At 31.7% G+C, this 14,505-nt stretch overlaps 1 protein-coding gene across 3 annotated transcripts in view; it reads left to right on the top strand.

Annotated features, from left to right (window-relative positions):
- Positions 1 to 13,048, top strand: part of LOC126550442 (uncharacterized) — a 91,117-nt gene extending 78,069 nt beyond the window's left edge. For all 3 annotated transcript variants that reach the window (XM_050202021.1, XM_050202020.1, XM_050202022.1), the window contains one exon: positions 11,791 to 13,048. In XM_050202021.1, coding sequence (XP_050057978.1) covers positions 11,801 to 12,496 — 696 coding nt within the window. In that variant the 5' untranslated portion in view covers positions 11,791 to 11,800 and the 3' untranslated portion in view covers positions 12,497 to 13,048. The remainder of the gene's footprint in view (positions 1 to 11,790) is intronic.
- The last annotated feature ends 1,457 nt before the right edge of the window (positions 13,049 to 14,505 follow it).

Below are 14,505 nucleotides of genomic sequence, written 5' to 3'. Positions count from 1 at the left end.
ACTGTACAGCCAACTCGACTCAAAAACTTTACAATGTGCAATTCATCGTAAAAATAAAACTAAAGTATACACCTGCAACATTATTTTATGCACAAACTTATGTTCAAATCATACTAACGAGCTTTTTGACTTTTACAATCTTTTCTGTGCAACAGTTACACAATAATACCTAACGAGTATAACGATATACACATGTTTCCAAAGTATCAAAACGGTAATATCACTTAATACAAAAAATACTCATAAAAAAAGTACAAATAATTGAGTTTTATAAATGTCATTATAATAATGTATCTCAGTCATAAGTTGGAAAATGTATATAAAATAAAAAAAATCTGTAGCTGATTTTAAAATTGTTTAAATAATAGTATATAATATTTAATAAAAGCTTACGGATGGATTTTCAAGTACATACCTACAAAGTTATAACACAATTTTAATTTTTAATAACAGAGAATGAAGAAATCGAATATAAATCAGATAACAACGTTCATAATATAATATAGTTAATTTTTTATTATATTTTAGCTTTGTTATATTTGTCATTTATCTCTACTTCGAAAAAATGTAGTTATTCCTACCGGTGTATAACCTTTGAAAATATATTGTGTTTTAATACACATCATTGTTTATTAAAACGTAATAATTTCACAGTTAAATTAGTTTTTAAGTACAGCCTTCATTTTTAAGTGAAAAAATGAATAAATTATACGGTATAGCCGGTATTATAGGTAATAAACATAGTAATAATATAAACAGCGTTTAATTCACGTGTTTTTCTTTTGTCTATGACGAGCGTGTTTCCACTTGCCATGAACTTCGATATAAATTAGGCGTGTTGTGCTGAAACCCTCATGTCTAGATTAAGAGGGGGAACTATGACCCTAGAGGTCGCAAGGTTGAGGGACCTACTTGATATTCAATTTCCTAAATATTTATTTTAATTTTATTAGGTTAGGTACTCGTTTGAAAACAAAACAGTTCATCTTGTCAATATGTGTTGTTTAGTTTATATAATCAAAATATTAATAATATGTTTTGTCTTATTTACTTTAAAGACCAAAAATAATCAATGAGTTATTTATTAAGTTTTCATTTATTACACAGGTTTAACTGAAATATATTTTAATCACCTAATTGGTAACTTATTAGTTATTAGTGATTATTAATCAATTAGCAGTTAAATACCAATTAATTTTAATTAAAAATACAAACCATTTAGAGGGAATCTATTATTTTTTATGTTAATTACATTTCATGTTTTACCTATGTTATATTATTTCTTGAAATCAGCACATTCAAGTCGGAATCCAGAGTCCAGAACTTTCGGACTGTACTATATAATGATTACAGACAATACACTTGTCCGGTTCCGAATTATTTTAAGTACTACACTAATTGGTAATAATTGGATCTCGAATAATTTTAGGTAGGTACTTCACTAGTTTTGTCCCAAATATTGTCCAGTGGGCACTACACTGTATCGTGTCATTTTAACGCGGTGATTCGGATGTGCGCATAAAATGGAGATGGTCAGTTTGACGTAAGATAATTGAACGCACACATTTTTATCTTGTAAATTTAATATAATTACATATTGACACATTTTTAAAAATGTACAAGTGTTAAAAGATCGAATGTGAATAATTTTTTTACATTTAAATAATAATCGAACTAATTCGACTTATCATCGCTACACATGTCGACTGAAAATCGGTGATAAACACAAATTAAGCATTGAAAATATTAAACACTTGGTATATTTGGAGTTTTTGAGCATATTGTATAATTTCGTATATATCTATCGTATTATCAAAAAATAAATAAATAAAAAATTGGAATTCAAGTATAGTGTAGCATTATTCAAAACTTATAAAAAACTATTAATAACGGATTTAAAGTCGGATCCAGCACTTTAAAAATTTAATTAGATAATTTTATCTAAGTGCAACATAAGTTTTGAGTGATTTAACTACTTAACCGTGATGATGAATGTGCCATTGTTATTTTATGTTGATTTTTAAACATTTGTAATTGTGATCGCATCTGTACGACCAAGTTAGTATATTAAAAGGAGCCATCATAGTTGTCCTATTTAAAAACGTGTTAGTTTGTGTTAATTTATTTCCCAGCTCTACTGAGCTAACGACGGAACATCAAAGGTCATATTAGATATCAATCAATAAGAAATATTGTGCTGCAGATGGGTAACTCGCAAGCATATTGGTTAGATTATAGTTTGAAAGTTGTGACCGAAAATGTTCATTACTTTTTATGTCCGATTTTTCATATACGACGAAAATAAATCATAAAACATATTTTCTCACTACCCGCTACTTATCCATTCCCTTACTTACGTCGTTGCGACAGCGACGATTTACCATTTTGTGACTTGCCATCAAACCTGTTAATTACGAATCGTATCTCTTAATACTGTCGTTGTTATTATAATTTAGAAATTACTAATTAAAAACGAAGTACATAATACCATTTTGTAATACTACAAATATCTATATCAACAAATAAGATTATTTATAAAGTCACACATTTAATCAACACATTGTTTACTTAATAGCAAGTGTGAACAAATTAACTTTACAAATAATCTTATAATTGCTGTTATAGGTATTTGTAATATTATAAAATGATATTTTACTTAATATGTATCATGTATCTAAGACTCCAATTTCTCCAATCCGAGGTCTTACTTCAGTATGGTGAATTGAGCTTGGACCTAATACATTTTATTGTTATTAGTTATATTATTATCACATCGTTTAAAGGTTTAGTCATTTACTAAATTTAATGATAGTAGGTATTTCACTATATTTGACTTTTTTTCCAACTAAGATCTTCTTTACACGGAGTTATTACAAAGGATCTTTAGTGCCATATAGGAATATATTATTTATCGATGCATATTCCTTATGGCTTATATCAGCGGTTCTCAACATTTTTTCATTCGTGTACCCCTAGACCTCTCTCACCACTATTTCACGTACCCCAAATATCAATTTAGAATATGAACAAACGTTAAATAATTTTTTCGGATACCCCTTGAGATCATGTCATGTACCCCAAATTGGGAACCGCTGGCTTATATCATTAATATATTTATATAACTCAAAATAGATATTCATAAATTATTTGTAATTTTTATTTTCATAAATGTCAATTAGTAATGATTAAATATTAATAAGTATGATGTTAAGATAAATTATCAATTTTAATTTCATCGATATCTTCAATATTTATTTAAAAATACAGAATGCCCGCCACATACTGTACTATAATAAATAATAAGTAATTACATAATATAAACATACGTTTATTGAGTATAACCACAATAATTAATTCCTAGAAAATAATGTTATATGACTATAAAAAATGTAACTTGAAGACTACTCTTAACTTTTATTTGTTGTACATTTTGTATTATACGTCGTATGAACACTATATAAGTATACGTGATTGAAATATATTTTATAGAATATAGGTTATTCAAAATTAATCACCTTTATGTTTGTCAAGCATTTAAGTTTTTTTTTAAAACTATTTAAATTTTCAGTATTTTAAGTTCCTTCACTGGTTGTCTATTGACAATAATATTATTGCCATTCAATCGATTATAATTCCTAATAATGATAATTATAATTGAATATGTACCACTTACCTTTTACCTGGAGCAGTGTAAAAGTATAATCTAATTAGTGTCTGCAAATAGGCTGTATATAATGTATATAGCTACTACAGTAGTCATATTGTTATAATACAATTTGCAATTTAAATTAAATTATTTTCAGCTTATGTATGAATACTAATAGCCAACAAATGCTTAAAAATAAAACATATTATTAATAATTATACCATTCATATTTATAATATTTGCGTATACATTATTCAAATAATTCATTGGCTACAGGTGTAAAAAATTACTAAACAATTTAGGCATAACAAACTTAGTATTAATTAGTCCAATAACAATATAAGGAAAGCTAAAATCAAATTTAATATATTTTGTGTTGTCATTATATAATTCCAGACTCCTGTTAATACCTCCTGTTTGTATACACCAAAAACTTGGTAGCTTTGAAAAAACAAATTTCAGATATATGGCTGTATATATTTTAATGTATTTTAATCATAGTAATATCATCAATGTTATCCTATTATTTTTAGGCTTTTTTTTTTTTGACAGCCAATTGTGGTGGTAGAGTTGTTTAGATAACATAAATCATCCACTTAAACACAATAAATACAATAATAATAATTTATATTAGGCAGCTCGATGTTGTAAGTCGTCATCGTTTTTTATATAACATATATTTACGCCCATTATCTATAATGATTATTGATTACTTCAAACACAGCACTAATTTTTTTGAATAATTTATAACATTATTTTATTTTTATATTAGTAATACGGTAGGTTGAACTAAATTATGCCTAAAAACAAATCGTATATTATAAAATATAATAGTATAATATAATTTTATTTATTAACTTATAAGTCAATACCAATATCCGTATTACCGTAGATTGGCGTAGTTTAACCATTCAATTTAAATGAAATTAATTGATGATGTAAATAGATTATTTAAATATTTTTAAAATTGTATTATATTTAGAAAAAAATAATTAAAATATTTGATAAAAAATGTTAACCCCAATGAATAATATTTTTTTTAATCATAGAAAAATAACTAACAGTAGTTATTTTTTATTTAAATATCCAATTTCATAAAAATTAAGTTTGACATTATCTATACGAGTAAATTTACTTTATACCACCTAAAGAACCTATACTAGATCCACTTTACTATATACCAGAAATTATGTTTAAAGTGGATAGTCAGAATATTTTTTACTGCTTCTATATTACACGAGACACAAAAAAAAGGGTGGTCAAGTGGTTAACGTTCTACTGTACAGTAGGTATCGAGTGGACCTCAGGCATAGAGCAGGTTATTATAATGAATGTGTTAAATTTGAATGCAATGAACGGAGAAGATTTTTCAGCCTAGGATATATTTTCCACTGAAAAAGGTGGTTTATGTTTTAATGACACAAATACCTTAAAATAAAATTATGAACAGACTTATAATTTTTAAGTTTTTAACTATAAACAATTTTTTTAATTATTTGATAGTAAATTGTTATTTTGCAAGTGAATTTTGGATTTTGTAAAAATTTAAAATTCAAATGTTCATAACATTTTTTCATATAATGAAGCTCGAGTTTTCTCTATAGCTATTTGAAGGAAAACTTAGTGTTGAATATTTTAACCTTAGATATAAATACTAAAAATTTTATGTTTTTTTAACTACAAAATTACTTGCAAATTTTCGTGACTGACATATTTCCTGATGATTTAAATTTTAAAGTTTAAGCACTTATAAAAAAAATTCTGACTTACGATTTTTTATTTTTTTTTTAACTAAAATACAAACAGCTAATAAAAAAATTTGTAATAAATTTTGAATTTTTCAAAAAAACTTCAAAATTTCAACAGAAAAAAATTTCTTACAAAAATCGAAAATTTCAGTTTTCTATAAATATAGCTCAAAAATAGACAGAATATTTTAAAAATTTAACCGTGTATAATATAGACAACCCTAATATAAAAATTTAGTGATTATTTCAAGTACTTACAATAATTTGTTTTTGAGTTACAACTAATAAAAAATCGATTTTGTCAAAAACTGGTTTTGCATAAAAATGTCCACTTTTTAGTCACTTTTTTTGTGGTTTTCCCGATTTTTTTTAAAACTGTTGGAAACTTCTTACTTTTGACCTTTATAATGAAACGAGAATATTCAATTTGACACCGCAAACCTGCACCCCTGAAGTTTTAAATTGAAGCATTATTCCGACAAATTATAGTGATACACACAAAAAAAAACACATCGTTTTAAAATCAATATATTTGTTGAAGAATTTAAAATCTTTATAATTTTTCCATTAGTAGATTTTTTATCAACCATTATGATTGACACACGTTGAATGTAATTATTATTGTATTACCTGCCCAAGTGAAAACAATAATTTATCATGTATTCGATAAGACCACCACTGCGTCCCGACTAAGAAATTGCATATAGTAATAATTTAATGCGCTCACGTCCAGCGACGAGTGTGCTAGCTAGCATATAATAAATATATAATATAATACTGTAATGACCAAATAATTCCAATAACGCAAAATAAATACGAATCCATAAGAACAACTAAATTGAAAAATAAGATATATCGTTAATGCTATAATTTTAGTCACGTAAAAAAAAATCCATTTTAATTAACATATTTAAATATTATATAAGATTATGAAGTACCTATGCAAATTTCTTCGAATTGTTTGGTTTTTATACATTTCAAGGAGTGTGACGTGAGTACACGAATTCTATTTAGACTTGTATAAGTGTAGGTATACAACGTTAAAACATTATGTTATTAGTTCTAATAATGATCACGTGCATCGCGTTAAAAATACTAATTAGGGTTCATTCATTAATTCTCGCCGTGGTAAACGGTTAATGATTTACCCACTCGTCGGAACTTTTTGTTTTTAATTATACATTTAATACGTCACAATTCTCGTCACTCCGCACGCGTAATTCACGTAAAACTACTTAAAACATTCTCCCCCCCACCGTGTTTAATATATATAACGCGATGACGAGATAAAAAAAAAACGAAAGAAAATATAAACCATTTTAATAACACGCAGTCCTGTATAATACTGCAGGTTACTTCGATAAGAACCAAACGAAAAACGTCGACCAAAATATTAATAATTATGATCTGACGTATAAATGTATATAATACGGTTTTTCTCTTTCTATCATCGTATACAGGTATATATTAATAATGTAATATATATCACTCACATGTACACATTATCACTCCATAACAATGTTATTTCATTAGGCACACTTAAATATATAACATACCTGTATAGTATATAATACACATAATACACTCATATAAAGTCTCATATGCCACCGTCCGTGCGGCCAAATTATCGATCTCTATCATCCTCGTAGACTGTAGACTGTAGAGTAGGTATATATATTATGGTCGTTGTCAGCTCGAGGTCTTTTACACAAGCCCCTTTTTATTATATAAAGATAAACTACAACTATATATACCTATAGATGGTGGTATATCAAAAATTAATAGACTTAAAAACTCAGTAGCGTACGCAGAATTCGTTCATGGGTAGGGGTGGGGAGGTTACCGTTTGTATATGTATAAAAAGTATTTTATTAATTTAATATTCCATATAAAAGAAATCATTATATACATGTTTTACTTATGGGGGGAGGGATTAAACCCTTAACCATTCCCCCGTTGGTACGCCACTGCGAAAACTACTGGACCGATTTTTACGTGGTTTTTTACAAAATTGTCCGCGTTATCCGGAAAACATTTTTAGTCTTTGGGCGCCGATTCGCGTCATATTCTATCGTTAAAACCATTTTATCACAGAAAAAAACTTCAATGCTCAATATTTAGCATTATGATAATTTTTCTATTGGTAGAATCAATGCCGGGCAATCGGCTAATATATTATTATATAATATTATGTACCCGCATGGACATTTTTTTAGACGGAGTGAGAGATTTTGAAACGATATTATAGTATACAAAAACGGATGATTTAAAAACTATGTAGATAGGCTGATTGCGATCCTTTCAAGCTAAATTCATTCGATCATTAACCGCTCGGCATCACGTTTGGTTAAAATTTAATAATTTATTATACCTAACCTTGATTTTAATCTGTATAATTTATATACCGCTATTACCTTTTAGGGATAGAGGAGGGTTGTGGGAGAAAAAACCCATCAGCTGGACCAGTAACTATACAGAATTCAAACGAGTATTTTCCCACTGTACATTATGCATATAATAATATTATAATGCCGTGTTATCCGATTTGTGGGTCCGTTTGAAGCGTTTCGGTAAAAACCGCTTAAATAGTTTTTCCAAAAGTCAACTCTAATTGGACCATTCTGGTCATCGTTCCGTTTAAGCCAAAAATTAACCTCGTCGCCCTGCTCGTATATAGTAGGCGGTAACACGCCTTATTCTAACCAGCGGTTGAACCCTTCAAATTGCAGGGCAGTAAAATATAGATACAAGAAATATCAAAAGCGCAGTATTGACTATGCAGAGGCACTTATAGAATAAAATAATCATTATAATATGCTACATATTATAATTATTATATTTTTTTCGATTTTTGCAACATTCTTATACGCATACCTACTTCCATCCTGTATTATAACGTCGCAAAAGTCATCAAAATAATAAATATTTGTTGACCGCGAAAATCAATTCTACTACCCCTGTACCGTTACACGCGCATAAAGCAATGGCAGACGTCGATGTTCCATTTCACTTTGCACAGCAACGGGGAAAATCATTTTAGGACAGCGGTTCTCAATCTTTTTTCATTCACGTATACCGGTGACCTCTCTCACCACTATTTCACGTACCCCAAATAAATTTAGAATATAAATAAATGAAAAATAATTTTTTCACGTACCCCTTGAGATCATGCCACGTATCCCAGGTTGGGAACCGCTGTTTTAGGATAAAGACCGAGCGGTACCTATACATATATATTATGTGATTGTGTTCAGATCGCATAATGATCGTATATTATATAACTACAGCGAGTATACACTTGTCACTTTCAAAGTACGTACAGTCGATGTTCATAATTTTCATACTTGTGCAGTAAAATGCATATCGACCATTTACATATATACACATATATAATAGTTGAGCACGTATTTAATAATACTATACCTATACCCACCCCACGTGACGCAATATTATTTATTCCGTATTATTATATACTATATGGGTTCATTATTTATTTTATATATATGTATATATGTATGTATGAATATTTTAATACACTCCGAAGCCAACGTTGTCGTTATGATGTAGAAACTCGATCGAAACATTACAATAACACTTGTAATAATTGCGTACGTTTTACATTAACTCTTTATTCTTTAATAATGCCGTCGTACCTATACGTATATTATATTATATACTCCACTCGACGTTCCAAGCGATATACAACCATATTATAACATTATTATTAATAATATAAAAAGAATATATACATAATAATATAATATCATTTATAGCCACGACGCTATAACATAAAAACCTACACATAAAATTATAGAAAATTCATGTCATAATATGATACATGCGACCACGACGAGTGGATTTTTCGAGTGCACCTAAACGCGTGTAATTGGAAATCGTTATTGAAACCATCGTCGATAATAATTTCAAAAGTCGACATAGAGATAGGTGCAGGTGTTATATTATTCAGACAGGTAAGCGTTATAAGCGTTTATAACAGTTTATGTACATGGGTTCGTCGTCCTAATAACCATCGAATTAGACTATATTATATACTCGTATTATGTATTATGATTTCGATTAATGAACTCGTAAGGCAGGGTTCTATGATATACATTATGAGTATATAATGTCTATCTATACATTATGACGTGCCTCGTAACTGCTTCACTCGAACGTGTTAGCACGTCGATTGACGTCAATTTCGTCAAAAAATGCGTAAACACTATAGGTAACGTTATACACAGACGCATATACTTAGAACTTCTTTTTATACGCGATTGTTAAGTAAGTATATTACCGTCTATGCCGTATCCGGAGAAAACAGTTATTGTTTCGCGAATATTTCCCGAATATTTCCCGTCCAGTAAACTTTCATTATAAATTACCGACTCGTTTCAATGAGTTTATTAATGAGATAACCCAGACGTCTAGTTTTACCTATTATGCATGGTTTATGGTGATTCGATATTAATGACTTGGCGAGCTTAACTGCGATATCTGCATAATGAATTTATCGTATGTTAATTTTAATGTATATAATATTATTATATTGTATATAGTCTATACGCGTTTTAACACTCGTTTCTATAACGACAATTTAAACATTAAATAATTATCATAACGTCTCAAAATTATCGTCGTCAAAATACCCTATATACCTACAACTGTATATTTAAACCTATTAAACCTATTATGATATGTACTTACCACTTATATGAACGTAGGGTAGATATTCGACTTAGACAGCGATCTACGAATCTTCCCTGATGGTACGCGTTGCATTTACGCGGTGGTTGGAATTATACTTATAATATCTGATTCGTCATAAGTACCTAGGTCACCGCGCACGGTGTACATCCTAAAAATTTGGAAACCTTTATATAATAATATATACAACCATATAAACTGCGAATACCAAACAAAAATTGAGGGGCCATATACTTATTTGTTACAAGTTATTGTGCAAATGTTAACACCTCGAGAATATACCGTTCACTGTATATTGTACACACTACACTTATATACTATGTTATATATATATATATATTGTGCGGCTTAAAATATAATTTAAACCTCTTTTTATTATTATATGAAATTTCGGCCGACAAAATGAATCTGGCAATAATATAAAATTATTGGGTGGAAAAAAATATAATGATCCAAGAATTAAAGAAATCAAATAATTGTAATATATCCACTTATATATTGGCACATCGATTACAGCTGATAAAAGAGAAAATATTTTTAATTAAATTGGTGCGATGAATTTAAAATACGAATAAATTATAATCCTACACCGTCATATATTATTATTTCCGTACGAGCAAATTATTAAAAATCAAACTCGTAAAAGCCCGTAAAGCTTACGCGTGGGGATTGTTCACACACGACTACACGAGTATACCGTTATATATATGTACTACACGATATAATATATATGATATATATATTTATACACAATATAATACCGTTCGTTTAAAACCATAGATGACTGCAAATATTGGAAGGGACATGGCTTTACATTCTACCTATATGTATACATGTATATTTAATCCTCGGCACCGGATTTATGGTGTTTTTCCAGGGATAAGACAAAAAATGCAAAGCCTTAGACTGTATACATATAAGTATACATATTGGCAATGAGAGTGACATTATATGATTTATATATTGTAATGTACAGCAGTTAGGGTTGATTTTGAGATATCTTTAATTATGCTATATTTTCTAAACTCAAATACTTAATATATTATACAAATATATAATATTGGCGAAATATAGTAGTAGAATTGTTTATACTTACATTTTTCTGTCATACACGCGCTTTGCATGTTGGCACTGCGAAAATCGAAAATATATGTAAACAATGAATGTATAAATTACACCCATCGAATGGGTGCAGATATACAATATGATTGTGAATTACGCCCACTGTATATTACTGCAGGAAGTGGAAATATTTATCATTTACCTAAGTAATAATAATTTGCGTCCGCGATACAGCACGTAACGCATTAAACAATATTAATGAATAATGTATATTTAGCATCTCATTGACTGTGCGGCGAGGAAGTGATGACTGTCGCTATTCGCCTGAATACGGTGTTTGATTTGGCAACCGTAATAAGTGCCTCTATAACATCGTACACGTATCAATCGATCTAAATTCGCGTAAAACCCTGTATGGGTTCGCGGTTTCACAGCTATACCCCAAAGCTATGTATAGGTACCTCGTCTGTTGTGTCAAACTCAACTTCTGGACTACTCTAAACAACTCGAGCAGACGCCGCGACACGGTTTTCCTCCCCGATTCACAACACTGCAATTATTTCGTTCTTTTTTATTATTATTATTATTCTATACTGTAAAAAATAACGATTGTTACGTTTTTTGCAGGACCTTCGCGATGACGCAACGACCGGCAGAGGATGACCGTCGAGACGACGACGACGACGACGATTGGCCGATTAGCGAAAACGTGTTACGATCGCTGTCCGAAGACATACGACCAACGCCCGCCGCGGCCGTCTCCGGAAGCCGTGACGAGGTGACCTCGGACGTCCGACTGTGTTTGGCCGAACCGGTCGGGCCGACGGCCGAGACGACGCGGCGGCTACGGTTGCGACGGCTGCTCCTGTGCCGGCCGCCGCGGTGGTGGCCGGAAAACGGCCGCGGCACCGACACCGCGGCGGCGGTGGCCGAGTCCAGGCTGATGCAGTCGCGTCTGATGTCCGTGCCGTCCGCGTACCCGGCGAACGGCGAGTACTACTCCCCCGAAGCGGTCTCGTACGTGTCGCGGACGGTCGAAGAACTGTCGGCGGAACCGTTTACGGGGCCGGTCAACGTGTACACGTACACCGCCGGCACGGTGCGCTACGACGACGACGGCGGCCGGGCGGGCGAGTGCCGTCTTCACGGGTTCGCTGACCCGCGGGCCCGGGTGACCGTCGACTGCGCGCTGCTTGACGACGCCGTGCCCCGGCACCTGGCCACCGTCAAGATGTACTGCACGCTCCGGCCGCCTCCCGCCGACGACCCGGGCCCTCCGGTTCTGGTCCCGCACCATTTCCAAGAGTTTTCGTGCGCCGCCCTGTTCCGCTGACGCTGCACGTACGACATTGTCGTCGCGTCGTAACGACGACACTCGAACCCGCGGATTTGTGTCCCGGTCCACGAACGAGTGCTTTCACTATGTACCGCGGTTACTAAACATTAAATTATATTTTTTTAATATTTTTTTTTCAACATTGAAATGCTTATAATACGATCACAACTCAAAACTCTTCATTATTGTATACACATAATATAACTTACTGTATAAACCTGTGTGTAAATTAAATCGACCAAGTCTGAAATCTGTATACATTACCAATGTACCAACATGTTATGTGTTTGTAAGACGGAGATGACAAATGCGAATGTAGCGTGATCTTGAGTAACTATCATTTCATTTTTTTTCATTTAATATATAGATGAAAAACACAGGAAATAAATAATCTAAAAATATAACTTAAATTACAATTATACAGAAAAAAAAGAAAATAGTTAAACAATTTCCGAATTCGCTACAATAATTTTATGTACCTATAGTTTTAATAATTAACATTTTTTTTTGTTGTAATAATTAATAAAGTACTATCCTATGTATTTCTTATTTTAAGTATTATATTTGTTATATCGTACATTCGTACGTCATAAAATAAGGCGCGAATGGTTTTTACTTGCCCTTCGACTTTTTATAACTGGTTTCTACTATCCTTGCAGGCTGCAGGTTTCTCCTATTTATGGTCTCGTATTATTCAAAGTTTGTATGTGTGTGTGTCAGACTGTCAGGTCAAGCGAACGTTCTTTATTGTGGGGGTCAGTGGCGTGGGTTGTCGTCAAGTGTAAAAAGATCTTTACCGTGCACAACCCGTGGACAAAATATGAGGATAATCATCCCCCACGCAGAAATAGGCTGCAACAGTGATGGGAGTGAATGAGTGCGAGGGTGACGAGGGAGAGAGAGACGACACCGTCTTTTGTTTTCTCGGAGAATTTAAAAAATGTGTTTAGGTCGACCGTTTTCTACGTATAGGTATATAATACATACATAATATATGTGTATACTCAGTACGCATATACGAGAAATACTGTAATATAATATGTATACAATATACATGTATTCGTGACGTGAATTTATTATTATACCGCAGCGCGTACATATATATATAGTGTGGTTTGCGCACAACAACCGCGTAAATGCGATTATAATACAAAGGCCGGGCGAGGTTGAATAGAGGGTGAAGGAAGGTGGAAAATTCTCGGTTTGACGATTTTTTTTTTCTAACCCTGCTGCCGCCGTCATCCGTTACCCGCGAAACTTTGTTGTTAAATGTACGGAAGTATCGTTGTTATCGTGTATGCAGACAAACGAATTTATTGTGGATACATAATATTATAATAATATGTGTATTGTGTATTGTGTGTACTATATATATATATATACATCGCAATAGCCAATATTATATTATAATGGATGGCTCATAAGTAGGCAATAGCATATCGTCGTCATATACACTTATATACTAACATTGTAAGAACCTATATGGTGTTTCACTGTGTTTGATAGTTTTCCATACAAACTTTGATAATGCCTCAGCATATATTATTCAATGGAATCGTAAACCTATTTTGCGTTTCACGAATGCAGGATTTGTAGAACCAGTAAGTTTAATTTTACACATATCTCAATACTAAGTACAGATACAGCTAAAGTTGTTGTCCTCCTCTTCCGGAATTCATCACAATGTCACACACGCGATACTTTTGATTTTCTAACGCTGTGATCTCGCGTGGCATGACTTCCGTGGTCAAAAAATCTCAAAAACCGCGATAAAGCATTTCTATAATAATATGTAAAGATTGTGTAGGAAGCAAATAAGTCTCTTAGGAGAATCTATTTTTCATTAAAATAACAATTTAAGAACTTATCAATAAAGTAATTATTATACAAGCCATACCGACAAGATAAAACGTATGTAAACGTGAAGTGTAGACCTTAGGCTTAGGATATGTGTTGGGTATTTTTAAACCTCTCCACGACCCCATCGGTCGTAAAAATATAATATG

This window comes from Aphis gossypii, chromosome 2 (assembly GCF_020184175.1).
Source record: "Aphis gossypii isolate Hap1 chromosome 2, ASM2018417v2, whole genome shotgun sequence".
In the NCBI taxonomy this organism is placed as follows: domain Eukaryota; kingdom Metazoa; phylum Arthropoda; class Insecta; order Hemiptera; family Aphididae; genus Aphis; species Aphis gossypii.
Note: the sequence above shows the minus strand (reverse complement) of the source record. Positions and strands in the feature narration are given on the sequence as shown.